This window comes from Delphinapterus leucas, chromosome 9 (assembly GCF_059928025.1).
Source record: "Delphinapterus leucas isolate spDelLeu-1000000601 "Yukka" chromosome 9, BTC_Dleu_Yukka2, whole genome shotgun sequence".
NCBI classification, from domain to species: Eukaryota; Metazoa; Chordata; class Mammalia; order Artiodactyla; family Monodontidae; genus Delphinapterus; species Delphinapterus leucas.
In genome coordinates, this window is record NC_143137.1 from 82,055,411 (window position 1) to 82,073,791 (window position 18,381).

Below are 18,381 nucleotides of genomic sequence, written 5' to 3' on the forward strand. Positions count from 1 at the left end.
GGCCCTGGAATATAATTTTTGAACACTTAAATTTGCATTCTTATTTGACATGATCCCTTCATATCTCAGCTATACAGAAGGAGTTAGGGACATGACTTATGTCGACATAACAAGTGGTGCTTAGATACATGAAAGATATGTCTTAATCACTTCTTCACTTCCTCCTACCTGAGATTTAGTTCAGCTGTCCCACTCCATCAAAGATTTTGCACTTTCAGAAGTGTTTTCTATGATAGTTTATAAGAATTTAGTGATCTGCTTTACTTCATAAAGAAAATTATGAGGAACAAGGTGGAGAAATTACACTCCATGTTTCCTCTGTATAGTGACATCTGCTGGGCTGTAGCCCACAGTGATTTTTAAGCAAGTACCTGCTCATTTTATGGAGGCCGAAGCTCATCTCTCCCGAAGTTCAAGTATGTAGCTCATTGTGATCCGGAGAAATAATTTTCACTTAAACATCAAAGTCATTCCAGAGTTTAACAAGTTTATCTGAAAGTAGTGCTGAAATATACCCCCTGAGGCCTAGATTTGTAAACCTCTATCTGCTGGCATAGTTCAGAACAGCCTTCCTTTACAAAACTGTGAAATAATTTCTTGTAATTATGTTTTGGTAATATCTGGGAGGGTGGAGGTAGAGTCAACGTGGTGAGGTCAACAGAGTTACTGCCTTTCGGACATTAAGGAAACAATAGGAAACAATACCCATTAAAAGGATAAACATCTGCGATGAGGCTGTTGGTTTATCTCGACCGGTTTTAGAAAATTTTCTACGGGAAAAGAACGAGACTCGTGCCCTTTTAAAAACGCATCTCTTTGCCTTAAAAGGATTTAGTGATCCTTCTCTTGCAAAAGCTGCTTTGCACTTTGATATTTAAGGCCAAGCTTAATCTTGAATGCCTTCCAAGAGCAGCCGGTAACAAACAAAAACCTTGGAGCACACCCTGTTAAGTTGTTCACTCCACTGCAGAGCGCGAAAGCAGCAGAGGTGTTCAGTTCGTCCCCCCAGACTGCTGCGGCGCATTCCTGTATCTCTAGGGCGGCTTGTCCTGGGGTCGGCCCCGCCCTGGCGGCTCCCTGCCACCCTCTCGCGGGCGCGCTCTGGGTGGGGCCTCGCGGCGGGTGGAGATGCGGCCGAGTGTGCTGGGCGGGTGAAGCGAGCCGGCTGGGCGGCGCGCTGGGGCAGCCAGAGCCGCGCGCCGCGTCGCTGTAATCGGACACCCGAGCGCTCGCCCCATGCGCCGGCCACTTTCCATTCACTTCATAGTGCTTGATTGAGCGACGCAGAGCAGGGCTCCCGGTGCCGCGCCACTGCAACGCTGAGGATTCCTTTACAAAGAAACTCAGAGGACCGGGAAGAAAGAATTTCACCTCTGGGACGCCCTAGAAATTACGGTCTTTGGGGAAAAGGACTACAAACACGCGGATCCAAACCTGTAGCAAATTGACTTTTCCGTGCTGATCTCGTCCCACATCGGTAAGCTGGATTCGTTGTTTTCAGCATTACAAATTTAGAAAAATATAACTTTTGGGTCTGGGTATAGACTTTTCACATATCAGTGTGCTCAGGTCTGGATATTTTCTTAAGAGCGCATGCAGTTTGTCATGGAAGTGTTTCCCTTGCTGAGAGCCCGGCTGGAATTGTTTCTTTAGGTTGTGACACCTGCGGAGAGTTGAAAGCTGAGTATTTCCCTGCCTTCTAAGGCAAAATTACTCGAGAGGATTTTATAAAAGAGTCCTTTTCTTACGTGTTATTAGTGTTCAATCAGTACAAGTGAAAACAACAAGCAGCATGTCTTAAGTGTTTGAGTTAAAGGGAAGAAGTCATAAAATATGAGGGGCGGGGGCGTGTATGAGACACTTGGCTTTCAGTCCCTTCTCAGCTCTAGGTTGGCTTGAAATCACATTGCTCTGTATACTCACTCCACTTGACCTGTCATTTCATCTCCAATATTATTCTTTGCAATTTGTGGCATATGTAGCTCTCGTGGAGGCATATCAGATAAGATATTGTTAATAGCAATATGTAGAAATTCGTGATTATTATCAGCCTGCTTAATAAAGAGACAAAGTTTAGGCATATTTATAGCTTTGTGTGTGGGGGGTCTTTATACATAAAGTCAACAAAACCAGGGAGTAAATTACTAAGGGAAAGTCACCCTATAAAATCAGTTTTCTTCTAAGTTAATTTAGGGATGACAAGGTGAAGAGGTTGTGGAAGCAGGAAGAAAGTGTTTCTTTTGAAAATTACCAACACAAACATCTCTAGGGTTTCCTCCATCTGTGTGGTAAAAGAAGCATGCAGTTTTGTTTCTGCCTCTTATAACATATATACCACCTACGAAATCAACTTATAATTTTTGTTTACAATGGCATGTTCGGTTTAATTGTTCCTTTGCTTCTGTATTACTAAAGCTTTTCTATTGCTTCTGTTACTTTTCAAATTTTAGTGGCATTTCTTTATTGAATAAAATTAGTGGTAAAATTTTAATTTTAAAAGCCACATAATATTGAAGATCAGTATTGTTGTAACCTGTAAAAATAAATTTCTAGATTAAACTCTGTCATGTCATCTTATTGTATAATTGTGGTAGATTCAAAATGATGGTCCTGAGTTTATTTATGGTCCTGAGTTTATTTTGCATATTGTGGCCACTAGAGCTCCTATAGATATGAAGTTACACATTACCTGATCTTTGTTATTCAGACATTAGTTAATAGCATGTGTCAATTTTATAGCTATAATTTCAAACAGTAATACCTGTCTCTCTGATTTATCGTTTGACATTTTGACAGCCCACTTTCTAGTCGATTTATTTTAAATATGCATTGAGGGATATATGGTTCACTGGATTGCTCACCACTAAGTCATTGGTTTGAATTTGGCACAAATCCATGGTTACCTCATCTACATCATTTAACAGCTGTATGGTCATCTGTATAAACTGGCAGATAACTAATTCCAGTGATCAAGGATTGAGCACTAGTAGATCTCTGTGTAGAAATATCATTTCAGAGATGGTTACTCCAAAAGAGCTAATGAGTGTGTGGAAGTGAATGTTCATGTGGGATTTTCCTACTGCTACTATATTTATGGTAGAAAGAGAAGTTTTCATCCACTAATACCTATTTGCACCATTCTCAAGTCTTTTCAATGTAATGTGTTTTTTAAAGAGAAAAATAAGTTTAAATATTGGCTTTTCCTTTGGGAATCAGTAACTTTTTCCTGGCTGCCTTGTTTAATATTAGCATTATTTTGCTGGAAGATGAAATAATTTCACTTTTAACAAAGACTTCCATACACAAATGAAATCAAATCCAAATTTTCACATCTAAGAAACAGTCACAGCACCTCCTACTGTTTGCATGACTGTAAAAGTTCAGCTGTGTCTTTTGTGAATAGAGTGCTCTGTCTAGATTGCTGGTTTTGCGTGTTTGGTGGGAAGGGGGGGTGTGCTCCTAAAATGTGAAGTGAAATATAACAAATTTGTTATCTTTATTTTAAAGGTATTTTCCCTTGGATATTAACTTGTAAACCTGAAGAAATGGCATTCCAGGCAATTTGGGTCTTGGTTGGAGTATTTGTTTGTTCTACCTGTGTAAAAGGATCATCTCAGCCCCAAGCAAGAGTTTACTTAACATTTGATGGTAAGAAAGTTGATAAACACTCTGAGGACAATGTTGTTTGAAGTATTTTTTCTTATCCAGATTCAAAAATTACTAAAGACAGTAAAATATTACTGAGTATTGATTAGCTTTAAAAATATCTAGTGGACAGCTTTTTGGATGACAGCTATTTTAAATTATTGGTTAATAGACAAAAGCCTCTCTTGCATTTGTTTATGAAAATGCTTGAAGTATATTCTGCCCTTTTTGAAGTTTCTTCTGTGTTTGCATGCACACGTATGAGGAGATGGTGAAGAACTCAAAGCCTAAGGTCTTTGATCTTAGTAGTCACTTGGCTTTGTTGAGGAACACCCCTTAACTGCTAATCCTCATCAGCAGAAAGAGCTATGCAGGTTTAATTATTACAATTTTTTATAATACATATTGGGCCTTAGCCTCAAAACTGGTCTCTCCATACATTGTTCTACTGGTGTTTCTTCTATTTCCATGAGGAGTTCCTGAGGTTGGCAAAGTCTCCTAATTAATTGAAAAGGACCTAAAAGAATAGTCGGAAATATTGCAATATTTTGATTGCTGTTGTATGCAGATGTTCTCTTCAGAAGCTTAGGGAAACGAGTGTGATTTCAAATTTTCACAAACATGAAAGGCTTATGGTCCTCTGAGGGTATGGTTTGCCAAATGTGCGCATGAGCTTTAATGTATATAGTTCAAATGACTTGTAGATGGATGATTTTGGTCAGTCACGTAACGCATACTAATTGGACAGATGGAATAAGAAATGGATCAGAGGGCATCCCTGGTGGAGCAGTGTTTGAGAGTCTGCCTGACGATGCAGGGAACATGGGTTCGTGCCCTGGTCCGGGAAGATCCCACATGCCGCGGAGTGGCTGGGCCCGTGAGCCATGGCCGCTGAGCCTGCGCGTTGTCCGGAGCCTGTGCTCCGCAACGGGAGAGGCCACAACAGTGAGAGGCCCGCGTACCACAAAAAAAAAAAAAAGAAAGAAAGAAAGAAAGAAATGGATCAGGCAGGAAGATCATCCTGCCAGTCAGGTCATTTATATTTTTATTACTTCTTTCAGCTCTGTCTCTGCATAAACCTCAGTGTCACTGGGCATATTTTCATTCATTTGAGAAATAGTATACTCTCAAGCCTTATGTAGCAGGATGTCTTTGAAACTCTATCTTGAATGTCAAACAGCAGTATGACTGACACTTATCACTCAAATGGCTATCCTTTTCTCTTTCTTTCTTAAATCACCAAGTGCTTTCCCCAAGGTCATCATAAGCACTGAAAGGGCCTTATTTAGAACTTAGAGTGTGTGAGCTTCTACTTGTTTCCTTAGCTTCTGAGTTAGGCATTCCCCTCAAAAACCCATGGCTATCCAGTTAAGTTGGGAAGAAAGGAAAAACAGACCTTTGAAGTATCTTTTTTTTTTTTTTTAATTACTAACAAATCTTGCAGTCTGCCAACACCTCTTCTCCTAAGTTGAGAACTATGAATTACCTAATCAAATAAAAAAGAAAGGCATTAAGGAACAGTACAATTTCTCCCCAGTTTTCTGTATTTCTCTCAGCATATAGGAAGATGGAGTGGTCTCATAGATGAGGTATCTAAACTTGCTCTCTCTATTACTTTGAAACTAATCGAACTTCTTTTAACTGAAACTTAAACCAAAATATGTAAACATTAAAAACAAGTGTGTCAGTAGAGATAATTCATTAGGTCTGTGTTTGAAAAGACAATTACAATTTACCTTTTACAGAGGAAATTAATACAGTCTTTTAAAACCAAACTTCAATACCATGTAGGACAGTGACTGCTATTTACAAAGTGACTAGAAATTATGATGGGCTTTTTCAAATTCTGCATATCTAAAATTTTAAATGCTCTTAATCTCAAAACAGATTCTTATAGAATAATACTTTAATTTATAACATATGCAGAATACAGCATGATTAGATAAGCTAATGATCTGAAAGCCTTGTAATTCCTATTTTATTCTTCCCAAGAGTCTTACTAGGAAATAATTAGAGAGATAGAATTCACTTAATTTGAATACTGTTTTAAAGAGATATATCAACAAGCATAATGAAATGCCACGGTTTCTAAATTAATACCAAAAAAACTCCAAAAATGAACTGTATAATAGACAAAGTATCATTGGAAAAGTACCTTGAGCAAAACCAATTGTTAAAATGTATATATTTTAATCATTAATTCATATTAATTTTCTTAAGAGATTTGACAGTGAACCTGCTTGAGATCCTGTTCCAAATTTCTTATCACTTAAAGTGTCTCTTTGATCTTATTATGACTTCTCTGAGTATCACACTGAATAGGTTACTAAATTTCTTACAAAATGGTTTAGTCTTAACATCAAAATATAGAACTTTGTACAAGGTTGACATATATATGAATATATGTTAATTTAAATATATACAGTTATATACTTTCATTTATTTCATAATTAAAAATTTCTGAGTGACACATTAGAAGAATCCTCTCAGTCTTGTCTTACTGTCCAATTAAGAATCACAGTCAATTTAAAGGTGGGTGAAATAAGAGATCTGTTCTCCCATCCAAGTTCCATCCCTTCTTGTGGTGGTGATAACATTTGTGAAACAATGATTTACAGATTTGCCTTCCCTATTCATCTAGTGCAAGGTCAACCAGATGGTCATCACTACTATGGGAGAATGTACTTCAGGTGTTATTAATTAGTTACATTTGTGCTAGATAAATCTTGCATGTTAAAAGAACAGTGACTTGGGCTTCCCTGGTGGCGCAGTGGTTGAGGGTCCACCTGCCGATGCAGGGGACACGGGTTCGTGCCCCGGGCTGGGAAGATCCCACTTGCCACGGAGCGGCTGGGCCCGTGAGCCATGGCCACTGAGCCTGCGCGTCCGGAGCCTGTGCTCTGCAACGGGCGAGGCCACAACAGTAAGAGGCCCACGTACCACAACAAAAAATAAAAAAAGAACTGTGACTCCTATTAGATATTGCATTTCATAATTTTTATAATTCTTATTTTTTGCCATATACCTTTTCAAATGAATAAAACGTTCATGCAAATTATTTTTGTTTGAGTTGAATTTTTCTTGAAAAAAATTCCAATTGTTTGACAAATTCACATTTCATAACATTATTGTATATTTTTTTTCCAGAAAATCTTTAAGATCAATAAGGGTCATAAGGAAAGGCGAGGCTATGTATATAAATAGACAAAACTTGTTTTGCTTGCTAATATACAAGGGAAATAATTGTTGAAAAGATTCTGCTTTATCAAGAAGAAATTTTAGCATGTAATCTTTTACAAAATCAGGAATAAATACTCCATAATTTGACAGAAGATATCAGTTGCATGTAATTTTAAGAAAAGGTGCTGAGCTTCAGAAAAATGGAAACATTGTCTATATTTGAATAGATATGAAATCTGATGACTACTTTAAATGTGTTAAATATTGTTTCTATTTAAAAATGAGATATTCTTTTCTCTTTTGTTTACATTTTTATTGAGATATAATTGACATATAACATTGTATTAGTTTTAGGTGTACAACATAATGATGTGATATTTGTATGCACAGCAGAATGGTTACTGCAACAGGTAGTTACCATATGTCATTGTAGAAAATTCCAAAAATTATTTTTCTTGTGATGAGAACTTTAAGATTTGCTTTCTTAGCAACTTTCAAATACAGTACTATTAATTGTAGTCACCATGCTCTATATTATATCCCCATAACGTATTTATTTTATACCCAGAAGTTTATATCTTTTGACCCCTTCACCAATTTTGCCCACCCTCCACACCCTGCCTCTGGAACCACCAATCTGTGCTCTGTATCTAAGGCTTGGACTTTTTTTTTTTAAGATGCCATATATAAATTAGATCATACAGTTTTTGTCTTTGTCTGACTTATTTCACTTAGCATAATGCCCTCAAGGACCATCCATGTTGTTGCAAATAGCAAGATTTCATTCTTTTTTTGTGGGCGAATAATATTCCATTGTATATGCATACCATATCTTCTTTATCCATTCATTCATTGACGGAAGCTTAGGTTGTTTCCATATCTTGGCTACTTTAAATAATGCTGCAATGAACTTGGGTGTTCATATATCTTTTGAGTTAGGGTTTTCATTCTCTTTGGATAAATACCTAGAAGTGGAATTACTGAATCATATGGTAATTCTATTTTCAGTTTTTTGAGGAACCTCCCCACTGTTTTCTATAGTTGCTGCAGCAATTTACATTCCCACCAACAGTGCACAAGGGTTCCCTTTTCTTCACAATCTCACCAACACTTATTTCTTGTCTTTTTGTTGGTAGCCATTCTGACAGGTGTGGTCTAAGGTGAGCTATCTCATTGTGATTTTGATTTGCATTTCCCTGAAGATGAGTGATGTGGCGTATCTTTTCATGTGCCCCTTGGCCATTTGTATGACTCTTTGGAAAATGTTTATTCATATCTTCTGCCCATTTTTTAGTCGAATTATTTGTAATTTTGCTATTGAGTTGTATGAGGCCTTTATATATTGTGGGTAATACCCCTTATTGTATATATAATATGTTTTGCAAATATATTCTCCCATTCAGAAGGTTGCCTTTTTATTTTGTTGGTGGGTTCCTTTGCTGTGCAGCAGCTTTTTACTTTGATATAGTTCCATTTGTTGATTTTTGCTTTTGTTGCCTTTGCTTTTGGAGTCAGACCCAAAAAGTTGTCACCAAGACTGATGTCAAGGAACTTATTTCCTGTGTTGTCTTCTAAGAGTTTTTTGTTTCTGGTCTTACTTTTAAATCTTTAATCCATTTGGAGTACATTTTTGTGTATGCTATAAAATAATAGTCTGGTTTTTTTTTTTTTTTTTTTTTTGCATTGGGCTGTCCAGTTTTTCCAACACCATTTATTGAGGAGGCTGTCCTTTCCCCATTGTATATTGTTAGCTTATTTGTTGTAAATGATTGACCGTGTATGCTTGAGTTTATTTCTGGGCTCTGTGTTCTGTTACATTTACCTACGTGTCTGTTTTTATGCCAATACCATACACTTTTGATTACTACAGCTTTGTAATATAGTTTGAAATCAGGGTGCATGATATCCCAGCCTTATTCACCTTTCTCAAGATTTCTTGGCTATTCAGGGTCTTTTGTGGTTCCATACAAATTTTGGAATTGTTTGTTCAATTTCCGTGAAAGATGTCATTGGAATTTTGATAGGGACTGCATTGAATCTGTATATTGCTTTGGGTAATATGGACATTTTAACTGTATTAATTCTTCCAATGCATAGGCACAGAATGTCTTTTCATTTCCATGTTTCTTCTTCAGTTTCTTTCAGTATATAGTTTTCAGTGTACAGGTCTTTCACCTCTTTGGTTAAATTTATTCCTAGGTATTTACTCTTTTTTTCCTTTTAAATAAACTTTACTCTTAGAAGAGTTTTAGATTTACAGAAAAATTAAGAAGGTAGTACAGGTAGCTTCCATATACCCTACACCCAGTTTCTTCTCTTGCTAACATCTTATATTAATATGGTACATTGGTTACAATTAATAGACCAATATTTATATATTACTATTAAATAAAGTCCATTTTTTAAGATTTCCTTAGTTTTTTTTTTTTTTTTTTTGCTGTACGCGGGCCTCTCACTGTTGTGGCCTCTCCCATTGCAGAGCACAGGCTCCAGACGTGCAGGCTCAGCGGCCATGGCTCATGGGCCCAGCCGCTCCACGGCATGTGGGATCCTCCCGGACAGGGGCACAAACCCGTGTCCCCTGCATCGGCAGGCGGATTCTTAACCACTGCGCCACCAGGGAAGCCCCCTTAGTTTTCACCTAACGTCCTTTTTCTGTTCCAGGATCCCATCCAGGATAGCACATTACATTTAGTCATCATGCCTTACTCAGCTCCTCTCATACCTGCTTTTCAAAGCAAAACAAAGAGAAGCTCCTCCATGGTTCCTGTGGTAAATTAGTCTCTCCTGCTTCTGTCTTTGGTCTTGGGCCATGCACAACTAAAAGTTTAATATTTAAGGCATTCTTCCTGACGCTGGTTTTTGTAAGAGCAGAAAATAATGGGAAACAGTAATATTCTAACACTCAAAAATTCATAGCACCAATGTAGGTGCTGAATACATACTTCACTGAGTTTATCTAGTGATCCAGTGAGGTAGTGTGTATGGAGTCTTCCAGAGCCGCAGTCTGTGTTTTCATTGATGATAGAAGTGGGGATGCTCCCTTGCTGTCTTGGTCCTCCAAATTTCTTTACAAGTATGAGTGGCTATGCGACTCAAGTTTAGTCAATGTGATGTAAGACAAAGATACTAGGTAAGGTTTATATAATGCACAAACTCACCAGCATTCATTTGGCCCTTTATCCTTTGCCCTAATCCATGATTCCTATCTGGAATATCAAAAATGGTTTTGATTAATAGAAATAAAGTATTTTATTCTTTCTGATGCAATTATAAAGGGGGAATTGTTTTCTTAATTTCTCTTTCTAATAGTTCATTGTTAGTGTATAGAAATGCATCCAAATTTTGAATATTGATTTTGTACCCTGAAAATTTACTGAGTTTATTCATTTTAAAAGTTTTTTTGTGAAGTCTTATGAATTTATATATATATAATCATGTTGTCCACAAATAGTGACAGTATTACTTCTTCCTTTTCAATTTGGATGTCTTGTATTTCTTTTTCTTTCCTAATTGCACCGGCTAGGACTTCCAATATTATTTTGAATAGAAGTGTCAAGAGTGGGCATCCTTGTCTTGTTCCTAATCTTAGAGGAAAAGCTTTCAGCTTTTCACCATTGAATATGAGGTTACCTGTGGGTTTGTCATATAGGGTCCTTATTATGTTGAAGCACGTTCCCTCTATACCCCCTTTGTTGAGTTTTAACTGTGAATGAAAGTTGAATTTTGTCAAATGCTTTTTCTGCAGTTATTTGAGACAATCGTGATTTTTCTCCTGCATTTCGTTAATGTGGTATATTATGTTGATTAATTTGCAGATGTTGAACCATCCTTACATCCCTAGAATAAATCCCACTTGATCATGGTGTATGCTCTTTTTAGTGTGTTGTTGAATTGTGTTTGCTAATATTTTGTTGAGGATCTTTGCACCTATACTTATCTGCGATATTGGCCTGTAATTTGTGTGTGTGTGTTTGGTGTCCTTTACTGGCTTTGGTATCAGGGTAATGCTGGCCTCATAAAATGAGTTTGGAAGCATTCCCTCCTCTTCAATTTTTTGCAAGAGTTTTAAGAAGGATAGGGCTTCCCTGGTGGCGCAGTGGTTGAGTCCGCCTGCTGATGCAGGGGACACGGGTTTGTGCCCTGGTCCGGGAAGATCCCACATGCCGTGGAGTGGCTGGGCCCGTGAGCCATGGCCACTGAGCCTGCGCATCCAGAGCCTGTGCTCCACAACAGCAGAGGCCACAACAGTGAGAGGCCCGCATACCGAAAAAAAAAAAAGAGTTTTAAGAAGGATAGATATTAAATCTTCTTTGAATGTTTGGTAGAATTCACCAGAGAAGCCATCTGGTCCTAGACTTTTGTTTGTTGGGACATTTTCAATTACTGATTCAATCTCTTTATTAGTAATTGGTCAATTCAGATTTTCTATTTCCTCATCATTGAATCTTGGCCGATCGTATGCTTCTAGAAATTTATCCACTTCTTCTGGGTTGTCAAATTTCTTGGTGTTTAATTGTTCATAGTTGTCTTTTATGGTTCCTTGTATTTCTGTAAAGCCTCCTTTTTCGTTTCTGATTTTATTTATTTGAACCCTCTCTCTTTTTCTCTTTGGTGCATCAAAAAAAATTTGTTTATCTTTTCAAAGAACCAGATCTTAGTTTCATTAATCTTTTCTGTTGTCTTTTAGTCTCTGTTTAATTTATTTCCACACTGATCTTTATTATTTCCTCCCTTCTACTTATTTGGGCTTCATTTATTCTTCTTTTTCTAGTCCATTTAAATGTAAAGTTAGATGGTTTATTTGATATTTTCTTGTTTCTTGAGGTAGGCCTGTATCACTATGATTCCCTCTTACAACTGTTTTTGCTCTATCCCATAGATTTTGGTGTGTTGTATTTCTTGTATTTCCATTTTCATGTGTCCCAAGTTATTTTTTGATTTCTCTTTTGATTTCTTCATTGACCCATTGGTTGTTCAGTAGCATGTTGTTTAATCTCCACATATTTGTGGGGGTTTTTTCCTTTTTTTTCTTGTAATTGATTTCTAGTTTTATACTATTATAATCAGAAAAGATGCTGTAATTGACTTCAGTCTTCTTAAATTCATTGAGACTTGTTTTATGACCTAACATATGATCTATCCTGGAAAATATTCCATGTGCACTTGAGAAGAATGTGTATTCTGCTGCTTTTGGATGGAATGTTCTGTATACATCTGTTAAATTTTTCTGCTCTAATGTGTTATTTAAGACTGATGTTCTGTTAATTTTCTGTCTGGATGATCTATTCATTGATCTTAGTGGGGTACTAAAGTCCCCTGCTATTATTATACTGCTGTCATTTTCTCCCTTTAGGTCTGTTAATATTTGCTTTATATATTGAGGTACTCTTATTTTGGGTGCACAAATATTTACAAATGTTATATCTTCTTGTTGGTGTAACCCCTTTATCATTATGTAATGACCATCTTTGGTTTTTTTTTTTTTACATTATTCGTTTTAAAGTCTATTTTATCTGACATAAGTATAGCTACCCCATCTTTCTTTTGGTTTTGTTTGCATAAAACATCTTTTTTCATCCCTTAACATTTAGTCTATGTATGTCCTTACGTCTGAAGTGAGTCTCTTGTAAGAAGCATGTAGATGGGCCTTGTTTTTTAATCCATTCAGCCACTCTGTCTTTTGATTGTAGAATTTATTCCCTTTACATTTAAAGTAATGTTTAATAGATATGTACAAATTTGCTAATTGTTTTTTGGGGCTGTTTTGTAATTCTTCTCTGCTCCTTTCATCTTCTCTTACTCTCTTCCCTTGTGTTTCTTTTTTTGTTTGTTTGTTGTTGTTGTTGTTGTTGTTTTTTGAGGTACGTGGGCCTCTCACTGCTGTGGCCTCTCCCGTTGCGGAGCACAGGCTCCGGACGCGCAGGCTCAGCGCCATGGCTCACGGGCCCAGCCGCTCCGTGGCACACAGGATCCTCCCGGACCGGGACACGAACCCGTGTCCCCTGCATCAGCAGGTGGACTCTCAACCACTGCGCCACCAGGGAAGCCCCTTCCCTTGTGTTTTGATGACTTTCTGTAGTGTTATGCTTAGATTTTTTTCTCATCTTTTGTGTATCTACTATAGGTTTTTGCTTTGTGGTTACCATGAGGTTCACATATAACAGCTTATATACATAACAGTCTACCCTAAGTTGAAAACAAGTTAAATTTGAATGCATTCTAGAACTGTATACTTTTACTCCCCCGACCACCTTTTATGTTTTTGATTTCACATTTTACATCTTTTTAGTTTATGTATCCCTTAACTAATTATAGTTATAGTTATTTTTACTACTTTTGTCTTTTAACCTTCACACTAGCTTCATAAGTGATTAATCCACTACCTTTACTATATAGTTACCTTTACCAGTGAGATTTTTATTTTCATATGTTTTCTTGTTACTAATTGGTACCACTTCCTTTCAGCTTAAAAAAGTCCCTTTAACTTTTCATGTAAGGCCAGTTTACTGGTTATGAACTCCTTTAGCTTTTTCTTGCCTGGAAAACTTTATCTCTCCTTCAATTCAGGATGATAACCTTGTGGCGTAGACTATTTTTGGTTGGAAGTTTTTCCTTTCAGCACCTTGGATGTATCATGCTATTCCCTCTGTTCTGCCAAGTTTCTGCTGAAAATTCTGCTGATAGTCTAATGGGTGTTCCCTTCTATGTAACAAGTTGTTTTTTGTCTCTTGCTGTTTTTAACATTCTTTCTCAATCTTTAAATTGTGACAGTGTATTATGATGTGTCTTGGTGTGGATCTCTTTGGGTTCTTCTTATTTGGAACTTTCTGGGATTCCTGGATCTGGATTCTGTTTCCTTTCCCAGGTTAGGGAAGTTTTCAGCCATTATTTCTTCAAATAAATCTTCTGTCTTTTTTCTCTTCTCCTTCTGGGACCCCTGTAAGGCAAATGCTGTTTCTCTTTATGTTGTCATAGAGGTCCTGTAAACTATCTTAACTTTTTAAAATTCTTTTTTTCTTTTGCTGCCCTGTTTGTGTGAATTTCCACTGCCCTGTCTTCCAGATTACCAATTCTTTCTTCTGTTTCATCTAGTCTGCTGTTGAACCCCTCTAGTGTATTTTTCAGTTCCATTTTTGTATTCTTCAATTCTGAGACTTCTGTTTGGTACTTTATTATCTTTTCTGTATTTGTTCAAGTTCTCACTGTGTTCATCCAGTCTTCTCCCAAATTCAATGAAAATCTTTATGACTAGTACTTTGAACTGTTTATCAGACAAATTACTTGTCTTTATTTAATTCAGATTTTTTCTGAGGTTTTATTTTGTTCTTTGTTTGGAACATATTCTTGTTTCCTCATTTTGCTTGACTCTCTGTATTTGTGTCTATGTATTAGATGAAACAGCTACCTCTCTCAGTCTCAAAGGAGTGGTCTTATGTAGGAGATGAACCTTGTTGTTCAACCTTGCAGTAACTCTTGCGTGTCTCTCAAACCCCTGTGATTGCCTAAGCAGCCTGATTTATTTTTGGTACGTCACAGATGTTGAGGGTGTACCAAGCCCCATCAGTGTTCCATAGGGAGGGATCTCAGAGAGCACCTAGTTTCAGGCTGATTGGAAAGAATACCCTCAGGTAGCAGCTTTTAAAGTATGCAAATATATACAGCTCTGTGGGACCACAAATGTAAGCCCTGCTGTCTTCCAGATCAGGTGATGTGGAGGTGTCGCCTGGATGACAGTTGCAAAACTCAGGGCTCCAGACGAGTGTATAAACTGCTTTCTGGGAGGCACCAGTGAGCTGTAGTGAGGCCGAGGGAGGAGAATACAATGGTGGCATTCCCTGTCCTACATTCTCTGAGAGCACTTCCATAGCTTCTAGATGTGTGGCAAACCTTAAGTTTCCCCCTCAGGTTGAAGCTCAAGAAAATAGGCCTTTTTTCACAGAAAGACTGGGGTTGTGTTTCATTCTGCTGTCTGTTTAATGCCCTGGGTGTGGTAGCCTTCCAAGAACTGACTCTCTGATTGTTTCAGTCCTGTAGGGCCCAGAAACGAAAGCTCCCCTGGCCACCAGAGGCAGGTGACCAGGGTGCATCTCCTGTGTGGACTGTGCACACCTGCTGGCATTAGCGAGGCAGCAGGAGAACTCAGGGTCATGATGCATCTGCAGATGTTATCTTTAGAGATGGAGCAGAAGAGTACAGTAATGCAACTTCCAGCTTTAGAAGGCAGCAGGAGAACACAGGGCAGGTCATGAATGCCAGAGATTTAGCAGAGCAGCAGGAAAGTGCTGTGACAGTATGTGCCTGGTGATACTAGCCAGGTAGAGGGGAGAACACAAAAAATGTCACCCACCAACACCTCCATCCCCAGAGAGAGTCCTAAAAGGCCACTACCCCTCCAGCAGATGCTTTAAGATTAGCAAATGAATTTCCTTCACATATAGACTAGGAGGTTTTCAAACTGCTACTTTTGTGCTGAGTCCCAAGGCGAGTTGTCTGTATGTAAAAGCCCTTTAATAGCAGAATCTCACTTCCCAGCAGCCTTTTGGGTCTCCCGGACATAAGCCCCTTTGTTTTCAAAACCAGACATTATGGGGCCTCATGTCTCCTGTGCAAGTCCCAAGGGTTGGGGTGCTTGATATGGGGCACAAACCATTCACTCCTCAAGGAGAAGCTCTATATTTGTGAGATCCCTCCTAATTGTGGGTTGCTGTGCCAGAGGTGGATTTTTTGGCAAAGAAGCACTAATTCAGTCATGTGGATGTTTTGGTTTTGTTAGTACAAACCTCTAAGTTATCAGACCTTATTTTTTTAAGTAATCCTGATAAATACTGGATTATCATTTTTGTTTATGTTTTTAGATCTAGAAAGATAATATTCTGAAATAAAGAAGTAGGATAAGACTAAGGTGCACTCAATAAAACACAAGCTTCAAAAAGCCTGAATATCATTTTACTGAATAGGCAGCTGTCTGGCTCCACTTCAAGTTTTCTTTTTAGAGTTTCTAAAAAACTCTTATGAGTTATCAAGATAACCATGGAAATATTTTAAATTGCTTTATAAAGCTATGAATGCTCAAAAATAAATTCATTGATAGTTAAATGCATGGCAGAAAAGTCAATTATTTGTGACTGCTAGTAATTCCTTGCTATGTTCAGTAAAGACTTTCTACTACTAAACTGTTCCTCACCCCATTTAAGCCTGTGACTAATTACCTAAAACTCAAAAGAAAAAAACAATTAAAAGATTAAAACTCCATAAAGATTTTTGCTATTTGGATACATAGCTAATATTGGCCAATTTTCCAGCCCAAAGTTGAGTTTTACATTTACATTTACATATGCATGACAGTGGTTTAAAAACATAAAAATGTCAGTGTGAGTTGTATCGGGGAAAAAGTGTATTCAGTGTAGAGACTAGGGTTGCATAAGATTATAAGCTCTTTCAGTTATTTACTTTGTGATTCTTTTTGCCTTCTTTTAGTGCTGAATTTTAATTAATAAAGCTGTCAAAGTCTCCAGGTCATTGATAGTATACAAATGAAAGATGATGGAATTTTACAAAACTTCTTTTATCTTTTAATATCTGCCTCATTTGACAGAAAGCTTAGTTAATTAAACAATAAATGAAAGGACCCCTGTGAACTAGTAGGCTGAATCCAAAAGCTGATAAATTGTTATTGGACAATAAACTCAAAACAATAAATTGCCTCTTATGAACTCTGGTAGCATTAACATTGCAAGGCACATTTGTTGAAAACAGTTTGTCTACTGGTTGCCCAAGAGATAAAAATAAAACCTTGATTACTCCATTAATCTTGGAGAATGCTCACTCTGGTTGTATTGAATCTTCTGAAATACTTAGTTCTTGGGAAAACTTGTGTTACTACAATTTCCTTTAATTTCCCTGCCAGTGGTCTCAGTTAAATGTCAATTAAACATCTTAAATAACACCTGCATGTTTTAATAAACCTAACTCAACAAGGGGTGCTGTGTGAATAAGAAGCTCTTTGCATTCTTCCCCTGTGAGAGAGTCACTGAACTCAGGAAGGGATTGATGAATGCAAGTGTGAGTTGGATGTTACCTAAAGCATAAAGCATCTTTAGAGTAGCACTAAATTTGCGGTGTAAAGAGCAAGTTAAAACAGTTGTAAAATACTGTAGGAATAGAAAATGAGAAATTGCCAAAAAATTCATATGTCTATTTTGCCGTAAGGTATATATTGACATGGGACTCTAGTAGTCAAAATAAGACAAAATCTGTTTCATAGCCTTGAATTGGAGGAGAGAAGTTTTAAGTATAGCAAAGAATGTCTCTTGGGAAATATTAGGACAGAAATGTATTACAGTGATATGCTGTGGATCTCTTTTTAAATGATTTTTAGAAAAAAAGTTGGAAACATATTTTCCTGCCATAAAAAAGTAATTCTTGTTCTAGGTGAGTTTTCTCAGAATCCAATAAGCTTAATTCTGTTGCCAAAAGATGATGTTGTGGTGTTAAGCCATTCCTAGAGGTACAAGGTTCCTGCAGTTGGGAACAAAGAGGGATGCTTCAGTAATCTGAAATCAGAAGAGTGAGCTTATATGCTCTGTTAATTTAGTCAACCAACTATAGCAATTCCATGAAAAAATGCGTCATATTCCGTGATTATCCATAGATACATGTGAATATTTATGATTGAACTGTCAAATGAAGGTGGCTCAAGTGATGCTTGATAGATTATTTTAAATCCATTTTACATGTTGATCAAATATGTGGATATGTTTTTCACAAGTGTGGATAATAGGATACGTTACATAGACTTTCTTTGCAGTTTTGATTTAGAAAAATATACCTAGAGCTAAATATATGCATTTTTCCATCCTTCATAGATGTGTGCTACCATTTTGTCTTCTGTGTTTCTAAAATATTTTGATAATTTATTTGTATTCATTATAATAATAATCACTAACGTTAATGTTGCCTTTGTGCCAGGCACTCTTCTAAATACTTCACATTATCTCATTTTATTCTCTAACAACACTGTGAATTAGGCACTATTTTCATCCTCATAAAATGGAGGTACAGAGAAAGTAACTTACCTGGGGTCACAGGAATGGAAAGGGACATGATAAAACACAAGCAGTCAGAGTCCAGAGCCAGAGCCATTTCTGCAGATGCTGCTAGAATTAGTTTTAAGGTCCACAAAAATCACAATTAAAATAAAAAACCATTTTCTGAGGAAGTCACACTATAACTCACTTTATCATGTTAAGGGTGTCAGTATATTTTTGCTCTTCTCTTGGAACAGCAAGCCTTCCTGAAAATAAAGGAAATAAAACTCATTCTGTACACCATTCCTAATTCCCTCTTCAATTTCAGTTTCATCAAGGTAAGGATGAGGGAATCACCCTCTGGAACAAGTTTATTTTGTTGCTGTAGGTGAGGTCTCCTTTTGTGGCTGTGAGAGCAAATCTGAGCTCAGACAAAGGATAACTATAGAAAAACTTATTATTCACTCTCCTTACCTCACTATACAGATTTATCAGGGTGTGTCCCCCTAAGTTCAATATAGCCTAT

General features: G+C 37.2%; 1 protein-coding gene across 1 annotated transcript in view; it reads left to right on the plus strand.

Moving 5' to 3' along the window:
* Positions 1 to 405: 405 nt before the first annotated feature.
* SEMA3C (semaphorin 3C) overlaps positions 406 to 18,381 on the plus strand; it is a 186,343-nt gene continuing 168,367 nt past the window's right edge. The window contains exons 1-2 of the mRNA XM_022554344.3: positions 406 to 1,477; positions 3,508 to 3,648. Of these exons, the coding sequence (XP_022410052.2) occupies positions 3,546 to 3,648 (103 nt within the window). The 5' untranslated portion in view covers positions 406 to 1,477; positions 3,508 to 3,545. The remainder of the gene's footprint in view (positions 1,478 to 3,507; positions 3,649 to 18,381) is intronic.